The sequence below is a fragment of the Diachasma alloeum genome, unplaced genomic scaffold (assembly GCF_001412515.2).
Source record: "Diachasma alloeum isolate Michigan unplaced genomic scaffold, Dall2.0 Dall_scaffold_00280, whole genome shotgun sequence".
In the NCBI taxonomy this organism is placed as follows: Eukaryota; Metazoa; Arthropoda; class Insecta; order Hymenoptera; family Braconidae; genus Diachasma; species Diachasma alloeum.
The window spans coordinates 366504-381762 of NW_021680419.1; the positions used below are offsets into that span (position 1 = coordinate 366504).

At 37.6% G+C, this 15259-nt stretch overlaps 1 protein-coding gene across 3 annotated transcripts in view; it reads right to left on the reverse strand.

The window, feature by feature from the left end:
- LOC107038331 (probable JmjC domain-containing histone demethylation protein 2C) overlaps positions 1-14358 on the reverse strand; it is a 151144-nt gene extending 136786 nt beyond the window's left edge. For all 3 annotated transcript variants that reach the window (XM_015257373.1, XM_015257374.1, XM_015257372.1), the window contains exon 1: positions 13991-14358. In XM_015257373.1, coding sequence (XP_015112859.1) covers positions 13991-14146 — 156 coding nt within the window. In that variant the 5' untranslated portion in view covers positions 14147-14358. The remainder of the gene's footprint in view (positions 1-13990) is intronic.
- Positions 14359-15259: the final 901 nt, after the last annotated feature.

Here is a 15259-nt window from a genome sequence, read left to right on the forward strand (position 1 = left end):
CAACTCGGGCTTTCAATTGAAGGCCCGAGTTGAAGACCCGAGTTTGTAGCAGAGATGTCAGACAAGATATGAATGTTTTTTTGGGCTCAAATGAAAGAGCGGGTCGAGAAATGGCGTACTGATGTCTCTAAGAATGATTTTTTAACCAGGGGAGACTCCTATAGCCGATTGGATAATGTTGGCACAACTCGGGTAGGAGTCTCCCCTGTTTGGGAGATCACCCTTAAAATCATTTGCACTAAATTTCGGCACCCACTCCTGCACTCGGACCCCATTAGACAAATCTGAATATCATTAAGAAAACGTTCACATAAAATTTAAAAAACTATTCATTTCATCTTTTATTTATAAATAATAATAAATAATATGCGAATTTTTTATAATTGCATGAAGTGAACTTCTACGAAAATTAACTGATGTAGAAACTTTATAAATAAATCCAAAGGAAATCTTGTAACAAAACTTCTTCGCTCTGAAACTAAAAAAAAATCTTGAATTTTTAAAAAATTATTTAAAAAAATAAATCTGAAGTAAATTTCTAATAATTATCGGAAGTGAAAAAAAGTATTTAATGTGAATTCCAAAAATAAATTGCACGTAAATTTTGCAACACAACTTCCTCTCCCTGAGGCTAAAAAAAGTCCTGAATTTTCTCAAAAAATATTATTTTGGCTGAAAACGAAATTCAACGCTTGCGCCCATCGCCAGAATGAGGGAATGAGAGACGAGATGACGCGTCTCTTACGCACATATACGTATCCAGAGAGATGTTAGGTATATAGAGTTGGGGGGCACGCTCCATGCGCACGTCAGGGCCAACGACCTCCGGTTGATGCACACTACATGACATAACGCATTGGGAGCATATCCTAACATGCATGCGGGACACAAAATATGCTTTTGAGTTGTCCACAGGCCGAGACATCTTTTGTCAAGAGTCAAAAGGAAGATATTCCTTTCATCGAATCAGCCGAGTTTTGTAACTCGTAAAATGGAAAATAATGAGAAGGCATTTCAAAATATTTCTGATAGACTTGCAATTGCACTGACGTTAATTGCGTCCCGAGCTGGGCTGATTACAGAGCCGTCTGCTGTGATGAATTGTGGAGGAATGGTGGGGATATTATGTGGAATGAAAGAACTTTTCGAGGTCTGTCATTATTGAAATTCGGGGGAATTAACGGAAATTGGAAGGATAATTCAATTCCTTTGGTATTTAGACTGCGTTGGTAAAAAAAATTCAAGACAGTTCTATTGAAATTAGGATTTTGCATAAAATGTTTGATGAGAACTTCCCTATTTTATCTCTCTGTTCAATGAATAATTCACGCAACAACTCGATTTTACAAAATTTTGCCACTGAAAAATCAGAAAATCAATCGAAATTGAATTTTATTTCAATTATTCAGTAAAAATGCGAAAAATTCAAGTGATTTCATCAACATTTTGCTTTATAAATCCATGCATCAGAAATCTAGTGGATTGAAAGAATTTTTCTAGTGATGTGATTATCAAAATTCGGGGGAATGAATGGAAATTGAAAGGATAATTCATTTCCTTTGAAATTTAGACTACATTGTTAAAAATTGTCCTGATATTTCTGTATTCTAAAATTATAATGCTCAAGTTTTCACTCAACTTTCGTATTCTATCATTTTATTGAATAAAAGAATTCCTGTAACATCTCAATGAAAAAAAAAATGTTTTCATTGAAAATCAATGGAAACTGTCAATTTAATGTCAATTATTCGTTAAAAATATGGTAAATTCAAACGAATTATGAAATTTCCCATCTTCTCCCTGAAATCGTTACATTCCCTTCGGCTCTCAGCTGACGCTTGAGATTACATCAGCCTTTTCCTTCATAAATCCATACAATAGTGACTAGTGAAATTTATTTAATTGAAAACACTTTCTAGTCGTTTCCAAATTCAAAAGAAATCCCCACTCAAAAGAATTCGTGACAAAATCGTTTAACCCACTCCTCGCCCACTCGTTTCCCAACATTAATTGACAAAAAACATAAATCAAAATTGAAGAAGTGAAAAAAAGCGATAACTCTGCGAACAGAGAAAAAAAATGCGATGACCTTGTGAACGTGCGGACGGAGCTGCACATTGAATTGTGTCTTGTGCACAAGTAACTCTGTCTCTTTCTTTTACTGAAGTGCGTGACGTAATAATAGCTGTGCGCATACCGTAGTGACGTCAACCGGATCACTTGGGACACAAGGACGCGAAGCACAGAGGCGGAAAGACGAATATGAAGAGGAAAACAGGGAAAACAATTAATTGCTGACATCGCCCCCTCGAGTGAAATCAAAATTGAGAGGTAATCGATATCGACATTTCCCTGGGAAATCCAGAGGACTGAATTTTTTTAGTGGGAAAATCTTCACCGATGGAGAAATATTCAACAACAAATTTAATTCCTCAATTGATCTCATGAGTTCGACATTCTCAATTTATTCAGAATTAATTTCAGGGCGATTTTTATTTAATTAATTAATTTGTTATATAGTTATTCACTTATCATTGGATTTTAGTTCAATGCGATGACTTTTGACAATGTGATTAATTCATTAATTATTAATTTTGAATAAATAAATAAATGTCAACAATAGTGAAATATCAAAGATAATGAAATAAAATTTGAAAATTGAAAGTAATTTTATCTAAAATACGCATTCAGAGAATTCAATTTTTTTACTGGAAAAATTTTTACTGATGGAGAAATATTCAACAACAGTTTTAATTCCTCAATTGATCTCATCAGTTCGACATGCTTAATTCATGAAAAATTCATTTCATGGCGATTTTCAATTAATTAATATTGTTAGTTATTTATTCACTTCAGATTTGAATTCAATGCAGTGTTTTTGGAAATTAATTTGAGATAAACAAATAAATATTTTCGTTTATATTTGTTTCTTCATCTCAAATTAATAATTAATGAAACAAAAACAAAATGTACACAAATTCTAAAATTCTAAAAGAAATTGAAATAAAATTTTTAAATTGACAGTAATTTGATGTAAAATTCGCATTAAACTCGCAACTGCTCTCATTACCATCGACCAATGCCCAAAAAACTTCCAGTGACATAATAAATTTTTGTTTTGTTTATGACGGATAAAACGTACATAAAGATATCTGGACCAGTGAAATACGAGAGGGCCCACAGCGATAAACCCAAGCAATCTCACGATAACTTATCGTTTTATTTATCTCATGTTGTACGACGGCATTTGGCACGCGTTCTGATAAGATTCCAAGACTCCAAGGCGTGAAAAATAAATAAAAAGATAGGAAAAAAAAATGCTACATGTATCAGACGTTCATCACCGCGGGACAGGATTCTCGAAGCTCAAATCTCCGATTTCACGAAGACAAAAAAGAAATAAAAATAAATAAGTCCAACGTAACACAACATAACTAACAATTCACATTACGTGCATGCCATGCGAACGAGGTATTCCGAGCAATGGAGGTAAATATTCATGAAATATTTTATCTTCCACTATAGTTATTTAACCGAAGAATGAAGAATAGTAATTAGTTCCGAGTTTTATACGTATCTCTTGGGCGCAGTTAATTTACGAGTGCGTATACGGTTACTCGGAGGACACGAAGTGGGTGGTTTAACCTTGATACCTCCAGCAAAATAAGAGAATTAAAATTCACAAGCAAAAACATTGAAAAATCCTGGTATATCTCTAATGAGGCAGAAATTTATCCTAATAATAACAATGGCATTGTATCATGTAGATTGAAATTTCTGGACCAATTAAAAATCACGAATAGCACGGCAATAGTCAACAAAAGCTGGAGCAAAATGGAACTAGAGAAAATGGGGGAGTGAAAAAAAAATGCCCCGCTGTTTTGTTAAATCTGGGTGAGTGACCTGAGTCCCTGGACTGCCGTCGGCAGTGCCGAGAACCTGTTCTTGTTCCGACCTGTCTTTCCCTCCGCCCCTCGCGCCCTTCTTCACATGAAAACTTGGTGGAACAACCGAGGGAGCGTACAGCATTGTCTTAGATCTGCTCTGGACATTAGAGGTGAAAAAAGTTTTTTTTTCCGTGGAGGGAAAAATGGACGGACGGGGGTGGCCAGAGTTTTGTCCCAGGAATTTTTTTTTGGGTTGAAGAAAAATCATTGTTTTTGGGATTAATTTGCTGAATAGTTTTTTTTTCAGGGTGGAATTCCAATGATACTTTATCTTGATCTTTATCTTGAATGGAATCAATCTTCATGCAGGAAAAATTAGCAATCGATTTAATCATGCGATGGGAATGGTGGTTCGATCATAAATTCCAGGATATTTTCAATTTGAAGATTTCTGGATATTTCAAGTTTGTTTTTTTATTTTTTATTTGAGCAAGCGTGCAGCACTGTCTTAAATTTTTGCCAGACAGAGGTGAAAATTTTTTTTTTTTCTGTGGAGGGAAAATGGATGGACGCGGGTGGCCAGTTTTGCCCCAGTAGTTTTTGTAGGGTTAAAGAAAAATTCTAGTTTTTGGGATTAATTTGTTGAATAGCTTTTTTTTCAGAGTGGAATTCCAACGCTACTTCATCTTTATCTTGAATGAAATCAATCTTCATGCAGGAAAAATTATCAGTCGATTTAATCACTCAATGGGATTGGTTCGATCATAAATTCCAGGATTTTTTGAATTTGAAGATTTCGGGATATTTCGAACATTTTTTTGAATGAAAAAAAAAATTACATTGAATGAAATGAATCTTCATGCAAGAAAAATTATCAATCGATTTAATCATCCGATATGTTCAATCAATGCCCCCACATTGTCAACTTTTTGATTGAAATGTCGGGTACACTTCTCGGAAATTTCGAAGAATTTCGTGATTGCAAATTCAAAAATGCATAAAAAATTGAAAGAAACTGCAATTCAGTTCAATTATTCCTCGAAAAACGACAGAGATCGAAAAAATTCTGCGTAATTTGCTGCTAAACATTCACGATTTGATAGCAAAATTATGAATTTCATCAAACTCTCAGTGAAACCTGAAATTTCGTCATTTTTTCCTCTAAATCAAATTCAATGTCACTCTTCCTAAAATTACCAGTCAACTGCCCCTGAAATTCCATAATTTTTCCAAAACCCACAGGTGCCAAAATGTGCAATGACATACCCCCCAGTCTCACAAATCGCAAATATGTGTCATTTTTCACTTACCCCCTCCCCAAAGCCCGCCGACATTACCCGAACGATCAAAGAGCCCATTTGCCTTTCCACTTTTTGGCCCAGACGACTGAATCCCCTCCACTCACCCCGTTGAAATGAATATCTGTGGGTAGCGAACACTCTCTCGTCCGCAAACCTAGTCTAAAAAGCCGCCCACATGTGCCGTTGCACAGGTGGTGAACTCTTGATCTTATTCACCTCTCTCTTTTATTCCCCGGGTTTTTACTTTTTTTTTACCCGTTTCACGCTACTATTTACCGGTGAAAAACGCCTGAGTCCGAGTGCTACACAGGAGTATAACCCAAGAGGGTTATGCAAGCCGCTTTCTACGCGCAGGACTTGGAAACTGGGTCGGGGAGGTATTGTTTACCATGGTCTCTGTACCAAACGAGACGACTCTCCCTCCGACAATGATTCGAATACACTGTTAGAAAAAATATTAAAATTTCATGGACAAACGACTAGTAATTTTCACGAGAGAGACACTGAATACGATCTATTTTGGGAACAAACAAAATCATGATAATTCACATTTCATTGATATTTCAAGAATACACAGGGAGAAATATTCAATAAAATTTGCGTATCTTTTCCGTAAGTCCAGAGCAAAATGTGGTTGTAGGAAATTTTACGAAACTGTCACGGAATTTTTCTATCTGAGTGATCTGTGAAAAATGTCGATACCGTCACTTAAATTTTCTGAGTCGATTCCGTAATCGGTGAACGAATTGTGAGTTCCGTAATTTTTACTGAACATTTCTCTTTGTGTGTATTCACCCGAATTCTACTCATTTCTATTAATTTTCATGGAATAATTAAACTGAAATTTTCAGTTTTTATTGATTTTTTCCTTGAAATTCGAAATTTTCAATGACGAAATTAGCTGACATTTCAGTGGAACTGGGCTGTTAAAAATTTTCCACTGAAAATTCATAATTTCAAAAATCCGGAAATTCCAAGAATTTTAAAGGAATTCCCTGAACATTCAAGGGAATTTGGTATTGAATAATTATTTTCACTTGAAAATTCACGTAAATTGTAGAATTTTCGTTTTTCTGCATCTAAAAAAATGGGTCTCACTTGAATTTTCAGAGAAACTCAAATGGAATTTCAAATTCCATTGACTGTTGCCCCTTAAATCGAATTCAAGGTCTTTTTTTCGGAAAATTCCGTCAAAGTTTCCAAAAAGTGTACCAGAGATTTCAGCAAAATATTTTCATGAGTGTTCACCTTCCTCACCCTCTGAATTTTCAACTTCCCGCTGAAATTTTCGTGGGAGTGCGCGTAGAGACCAAGTCGTAGGAAAATAGCTCGCGTTACGTTCACGTAAGGGACCTCGTGGGTGTCTCAATTGCGTAATACATGTTCTTGCGTGTGTAGTGGTAACAGTTGAGAGTTAAACGTTTTGCTGTGCCACGAGAAGGAAAGAATTATTCAAATGGAGAACTATTCGAGTTGATAATTGTAAATTACTTTTGCCCAATTGTGGACTGTTTATGGGTCGTGTTGTGATATTACGTGGATAACAATTTTTTCGACTGAACGGGAAAGAATATCTCGAAATGTAGTTCGAGTGGATAATTTATATATTAAATATTTTATTATTCAACTTTTCCAGAGACTGAACTTGTTTTCTACTTTGATCTATTGAAAACAATCTTTAAAAAAAGTTGCTTCCATTAAAAATTACCAGCATTCAATTATTTTCTACAGAATTTTGATTGAAATAGAAGCGTCATTAATTAAAAAACAATACGACTGAATAATTTAAATGTTATTCTGCAATAAATATTTTTTTTTCAACATTTCCTCCCAATAAATAAATAATACATGTCTTTTTGAGAGTTGGAGGTTCCTGTGCCACGAAAAAAAATACTCAAACGTAGAACCATTCGAGTATAGAATTGTAAACTGCCTCTGCCCAATTCTATACTTCATTAACTTCCATTTGTATTGTTTGCCTGTTCATTCCGCAAAGTTACGTTCACAACAAATGTCTTTTTCTAGACAGTACAATAATAATACCTATCGATATTTCACGAACATGCTTGTCCAAACAATTTGCATTGAATGCAATGATTTATTCAGTTAATTATCAAAACTGAATGCAATTTTTAACATGTTTTCGACTCCTGATAAATTAGAATCCGGAGAACAATGCGATAGCGAACAGAATTGATAGGTTGAATTTACAATTGGAAAACGGAAACACAAAGTTGTAATCGAATCCAGTGCCTCGCGAGACAATGCTACAATTGGACATTTCGGTTGGGCAAGGTTATCGACCCCCCAAACAACCGGTGATGATAAATTGATAACGACAGTGCCCTCAATTTTTTTTTCTTCTTGACGGATTATTCCCGAGATGTGAATCCTCGTTCTTCATTTTTCTCCCCCGTTGTAATCCTCAACAATGGGTCCTCAAAGAATCTGAACTCGTGCGGGATTCAAACACGTGAGAGACATTATGTCGAGGAAAAACGAGATGAAAAAAAGACAGAGGCTGAGAAAACGACTACTCTCTTTCGGTAAAAAAAAAATCTCTGAGTGGTGGTGGTGCGTGTGCGTTGGTCTCTTTTCGTCTGGAATTAAGTAGAGCTCGAGGGAGTCGACTGGGTCAACGACCCCACTTTCAAACTATTGCTGGGTCCAACCTGTTTTTCCTCCGGCCTAAAAACACCCAATGCCCATTTCCCCCCGGTCGGCCACACCGCAGTGTTGAAGAAAAATTGGAATTCCGTGGACGGTCTGGGGGCTTTCAGAAATGTCGGTGACAGCTGCGTGTGAACTTTCAATGTGGCAAATTCCAAGTCAACTTGAGTTCAGATGAGTCAATCATATCGTTCAGAGAATTTTTCATTTTTTTGGAAATCTAAGAGAATTGATTTTTTTTTGTTTAAAAGTGCTGAATTTTCGACTGTATTGCCAACATTAAAGATGATATTCCATTAAATTTTCTATGTATTGAGAATTTAGAACAATCGTCTTAATTTTTATAAATGTTTCGGAGAATTTTTAATCTTTTTGGAAATTTAAGAGAATTAAATTTTCAACTGTATTGTAAAAATTGGAGATGACACTCAATGAAATTTTTAGTCGCTTGAAAATTTATAAAAATATTTGCCTCAATTTTCCTAAATTTTCAATCAGTTCAAATGTCCCATGGACTTAAAAATCGAAAATTCATAGAAAATTACAAATCAACTGAATTGTCAATAATATTTCAATTGAATTCACATAGTTTCAAGTAGAAATCCAATAAAAATGTCAAAACTAACTGGAACTCCGAATGAAACGTAAAAATTCAGCGCCAAAATGGCCCGAATTTCCTAGTTACCACTGAATAATTGACCCGAATTCCGCAGTTTAATTGATGTGATCCTCAAATTTCAGTAAAAAACCCCAAATATCCAAAAATTCCGCATTTCACCCCAAAACCCCCACCAAAAATGTCCAACCGTGCGATATTCCCCCCTCCCATCGCAAATTAAATCCACAACTACCGTAGATTCCTTTTCACCTTCACCAACAGCCGCTAAAAAATCCGAAATTAATTAAAGTTAGGTATAAGGGTGGTGAATACCCCGGAAGACTGTCCAAGACGTGGATTCCTCACAGCAAATGAAGCGTGAACAAATGGCTCGGGAGAGCGACCAGTTGACTGCAAAAAACCCGTGTGAAATTGAAGAAGAGAATTATTACCGCGCTCAATCCCTGTTATTCCGTATTAAACTAAATTCCTGAAACTCCGTGTTTCAAAAAAAAAAAAAATACCCCAGCCATTGCTTTCGGTAACCGCCGAATTTTAACGACTGGACACAACGAGCCAGTGGCGCCAATTTTCGGTAGTTTGTACCCGAGCCCCTGCTCGAAAAATATACCCCATAAAATTCCGTAGATGCAGCCAGCCACGCACATGTAGACAGGTAAGCACCTCTCCGGGAGTAAAAAAAACTATACACGTGAGTGCAGTGCAATGGGATGTAGTGTGTGACGCGTCAGAAACCGCGGGGGAGCCTTAAATGGTTTTCGTGGTGCGCCACAATGTTACAGTGCATAACGGTATGAACCCCGGACAGGTGGATAAACAGAAAAGCCACCGGCGTCGTTGGAGACAGCCCACCAAGCACCCGTTCGTCATTGGCACGTGGCATTAAATCCAAAATGATTCTGAAGAAATTGTATTCCGCACAATTTAACGCGTGGCAAATGCACTTGGCTTTCCTTGCTGGGTGATTCGAATGACTCTTGCCATTCCAATTCGAAATGGCATTTCGTTTCTGGATTTTTTTATTTCACAGCCCCGGGAATTTCTATCATCCGTCGTTTGAATTTTATTATTCTGCCGCTGAGTGCGCATGGAGGAATGGGATTGAGGTGAGAGAAGTTTCTCGAGGCGAGAATACGGAAATCAGGGCTAGGCAACCACTGAGACAATTGTTTTTTGTTGAAATCTTTTTCGATTGTTGGGGAATGTGGAATTCCACGAAATTAATTTGATTTTCTGGTTTCATTTGCAATATTTTGGCGAACATGGAGTTATTCAAAAATTGCTATTTTATTTTTAGCGACTGGAATAAAAGAATAATAACAATTTTTTGAACTTTCGAAAGCCCTAAATGGATAGTTATAAATAATTTTCTTTTGCAATTCTGCTGGTTTTGCATTCGGATTTTAACTGAAAACTCTGAAATTTCCCGAACCAACAATTTCTACAATTTATTCATAAAGAGGAGATGACTTGAAAATTAAGAAAATTGTCGAAAAAAAAATGTATTGCAAAATTTTATACGAGTAATGCTGATTACGCATAAACCTTCGTATTTTTCACGAAATATCACCAGAATTTGTTATTAAGAATATTCCCGGAATTATTGACTCAATAATACTGGTTGCCAAATTAAAAATGCAATATTTACAGTTCAAAAAATTTCTATTCTCGTGTGATCCCTCAATATTCATGCGCATGTCTCCTGCATTCCCACAATTACAACTGACATTTATTTATGATTGGCACATGGCATTACCCCGGAGAAATTGTCCGTCCCTGATTTCTTCTGGTTCAAATAAACACGTCATTGTTCAGTGACCTCGTCATTCACATGACAACTAAAACCTATGCGCGCATTGTCACGAGTCATTTTCAATAGGGTTTTACGTTCAAGTACTGTTCAAAATTGTTGACTGAAATTTCCGGTGTACACTCCTTGAAAATTTTTAACACACAGGGGAAATGCAATTTCAGGGAATTTCGTCATTGAAAATTCAAAATATTTTCGTAAAAGCAACAGAAGTTGTAAATTTTAGTTCAATTATTCCCCAAAAATTAAATGTATTCTTGAATTTTTTAATTAATTTGGTACTGACTATTCATGTTTTCATGGAAAATTCCAGTGAATTTTGGGAATATGAAAATTCATGATTTTTGTCCCTAAATCTAAGTCAGTGTCAGTCTCGTGAGAATTACCAGACAACGGCTCATAAAAATTTCATCGCATTATATTTCCACCGAAATTTCAGCGAATTTTGTCATTAAAAATTCAAAATGTCATGGAAAACTCACTGGAAACTATAATTTCAGTTCAATTATTCCGTGAAAATTAATAGAAACCCAGAAAACTCCTCGAAACATACTTTCAAGTTCCCAATAAATTGAAAATTCATCGTAATTTGGTGCAGCATACTGATGTTTCAATTAAAAATTCAAGTAATTTAGAGAATTCTCTTCTTCCTGCTTCTCAAAAATGTGAAATCTTCTTGAAATTGGAAATTTCATGATTTCTCTCCCTAAATCGAATTCTACATCGCTCTCCTGGAAATTACCAGTGGACTCTCCATGAATTTTCAATTTTTTCCTACCCGTGAGCATCAATCCCCGGGTCGCGAAAAAAGGCTGAAAAATAAAATGACGCTGAAAACGCGATAAAACAGAATTTGACGGAAAGGAGAGTCATGCGAAGGCTAGAGGTGCATGGACAATGTACAACGGTCTCGCATTCCGGCTTCAACTACGGTTCAATGAGTCCGATCTATCGATACGTCCTGTTGCGCAATTTCGATATTTCCCTCCAACATAAACAGCCACAGAAATAGCTGAAATAAACATTTAAAAAATATTTGGGTTACGAAATAAGTGCTTTTGGAGGATGTTTTCCATTTTGTAGAACGAATACACGAGAAATTGGAACGCAAGAACTTGTATCCGGTTCGTGGAGCGCTCATGAGGCCGCGCTCGACTGCCTCGTGCCTCGTGTCTGTCCGTTGAGAGCTCCGTTATAATGTTCTATTCACCACATATTTTTAAGGCACAAATAAAAAACATTGAGCGCCAGAGGATTTTTAATTCATCGACACAGTCATATTTTTACGGTAATTCAATTTACCCAAGTTTTTATGAAATTAGATATTCAATGAGGGCATTTTTCCTCCCTAATGAGCCACCACGCGGAGAAAGTTTGCATTCATTAGGGGATAATGGAAATACCATGAATTAATGAGTAGTTGTAGGTGAAGTTGACAGAAAATTGACTGAAGCGGTCGGAAAAATATTTTAATTGTCGTTTTATGAGGAAAATTCTCGTTTAGCCAATTTTTTTGTAACAATTCCAATTTTTCATCAATTAAAATCACTGTTAAATCTAAGCAATTGGCAAGAAAAATGTACACTGAGAGAAAAAATTAACCAACTTGATAGAATAAGAATCAATTTACTCGTGGAACAAGTAAATTGATTCAACACGACAAAAGATCTCTTCAGGGGAACATAATTTTTCGACAGGACTGATTTTTGCTCTCAGTGCATTCGACGCATTTTTGTTTGAATTCGAAGAAAAAATGTGAGGCAACAAATGAGTTTCCCTCTCTGTAATTTAATTTTGAAAATCTGGATGAATCTTACGGTATTTTTTAGGGAATTTTCGAGTAACAGTTGCGCGTCAATTTGCAAAGACAACTTGAATTTTCAGACTGTCAATACATTAAGAATTCCCAATAACAGTTGCCCGATTTTTCGCAATTCTCATTCTCTTACGGACGTAGGAATTGGCATTTCGTTGAATATTAAAAAATCGACGGACGAATCGTTCTACAAAATTTCATCATTTATCACACGAAATTTCTCGTGTTATTTCCACCCAGTGTCACTCGTCTCGTAATTTCCCTCTCAATTGTTGCCCACACTCCTCAGATTTTTCTAATTTTACAACAAAAATAAAAATAAAAACGACCATAAATTTAGAGAAAAACGAATACTCGGGCGCGACTTTGCGCCTCGTTGTTATCGATTTGACCATCGACCCGTGACGATTTCGTGCATGAACGGATCCTCGTTTAGTATCCCCTGGCCTCTGTACTTGGGCCTCTATATTCATCGACAATGTACATATGTACGACGCCCCGGTGTCATCGTATCTCTGTTCGTAAATCGCAAACCCATTAAAACCATCGGCATTTGCACAATGACACGCACTTGATTCTTATTATTTATTTACTGCGTTTATTTAAAATTCAACGGGCATTTTAAATATATACCCGAAGGTCATCCGTCCATTTAACCATCGCCTAAGAATAATCCACATGCGTCGCCATTTAATTTATCATTAGAGACCTCTTTAAGGATATCCAAGTAGCTTTTACAGTTTGGTGCAGAATCATCTAATTTCTCATTAATTTTTTTATTTTATTTTTTTATTTCTTTTTTTTTTTTTCATTTTCAATCATGGAATTTTAATTTCATTAAATTGCGTGAGAAAAATTTGAAAAAAAGCATGAATACTCTGCGTTATTCATATTATATTTTGCACAGACTTATTGTTTTTTAAACATTGAAAAATAATTTACTGACGAGAAAATCGCCAAAGTACTTGGATATCCTTAAAGCCCAATATCTCTTGAACCAAGAAAGCGATCAGGTTGACCCAGGGCTCATTAAAAGCCCTAAAAACCCCTCTAAAATAAAAACAAAAATCCATGAATTTCACTCTGCCGATCCCGCATCATTGAACCTCCAAGAACTCCCCCCACCGCAAAAACGAATGTTTGAATTTTCCACACCTTTTGTAGACACGTTTCAGCCACTAAAAAACGTCCGAATAAAATGAAAATTTTTCTGAATTTCAAACATGACTTAAAATGTTTGAGTACCAGTTCGTCCGAAATTCAGACACATTTTCATTTTATTAATCCATTTTTGAGTGTTTGAAAAATGTCTGCAAAAGGTGTATGAAATTCAGACATTCTTTTTTGGTGCGCGAACTTCGCAACGCATTCCGCGTTGTTGTACCCCATCGCCCATAACTCCCACATGTCCCCGCAACAGCGTACAGCCGACCCTCCCCCGTAGAGTCCCCATGGCCCCAAAAATAATCCCGAAAACCTCGCGGCGACTGCACGCCAATTTCTCCTCAGGTGTCCCCGGCCAAAATCACAATAAAACCCAGTCCACGATTTTCCTCACCGCTAAAAGGAGGGAAGCCAATCGAGAAGAAGGTCGAGAAAGTAGAAAACCTTTTTCCGCTCGATAATAACGTTCTCCCAAGAGTGAGAGAAACAACCGACACGAGAACAAGAGTCACCGACCGGCAAATGATTTGTTGATACTCCATACTCCCCGCAAAAAGCCTCGAAATCCTTCCCAGAATCAAGAAACCGAGTTAAAACGCCCCACGTCGAGTCGAAAATTTATTCTCAGAAGCTTGACTCATTTGTTTTCTCGCCTTGACACTCATCTCGACTCGATATTTTTCGTCAACAGCAATGCTCTACGAAAAAAACGAAAAAACATACCTGAAGATCGGGGCAGTTGTTATCCCTGTGGCTTGCAGCACGAATAACCCCAGCACGCCAGCCCCACTCACTTATTTTATTCACTTTGAGCTTGCTGAAGCCACTCACTGATAGGAACCTCTTTCCCACAATTTCCTCCCGAAACTTGTACGCCATATTAATCGGCTACTATCGCAACACCTTTTTACTGATCATTAACACGACACAAATATAATCCTCATGGGATTCACTGGTCAATCCGGTGGGTTCAGGGGCATAGGCACCATCTCTCCGACACAGGGGAGCGATTCCCGCCAACTGAAGTTATTTTATCCTCCTTCAGTTGGGCGATGTATCCCTGAGAGACTGTCTCGCCTCACGTGACGAGGCCTTCGCCACGTAAACCAAAAAAAACACTGGTCAGTCCCCGAAATCCCCCACCCCCCCGTGATTTTGCCAATTTCACTGCCTCCTCGCCCTTTTCACTCACTCCCTCGGCTGCAAATCCACACGAGATAAAAACAAAAACAACGGTTTCATAACAATCCACACAAACACTCGAACGAAAACTCAGTGTTTCTTTTTTTTTCTTCGTTTCTATTCTGTTGAGCAGTTTGTTCCTCCGGTTTTACTGACTTGCGATGGCTAATTGCACTGGTGGGATTGTTTTTTCACTGGTAAATAAAACGACACAGGTGTTGAGGTTCGGTGGGTGACGGAGGAACACACATGACCGCCCAGCGATATCGCGGAGCGCACACTGCGGCCTAAACAGGCTGGGAGGCACGGCGAAGCCATCGGGAGGCCCTCCACGACCTCTCGTTGTAAGCGCCCCACCCCCGCGACCGCTCGGGGTGGGGAAAGTCGGCGCTATGTGGCGTGGATACTACACCTAGCGGTGGGCTCGAATTTCTGGACCCGAACGAACGCTTTCAACACTCATTTCAGGATTTTTATGGCCATTTTTCGGGTGATGTTTTTGTTTGGACTTTCGTTTTGATCGTCCATGGGGGAAATGGCGCATTTAGGCGGCGGATTTGGAGGGGAATGGCGCGGGAATGACGGCTTTCCGCAGGTCGAGGGACAATTCTTGTTCGTTCTGATGGGATTTGGAGGGGAAAGTGTTGACGCGAAGTGGGATTTGCTCGGAAATTTTGGAAGAGATGATTTTTCGGACTTTGGGACTCGATTTTTTGGGCGGGAGGGGGTTTCGGGGGGAGGGACGGTCGAGGGGGAGGGGGCGAGGAGATTTTCTGGGGGATAGGGAATTTTTTTGGGGGAATTTTGAAA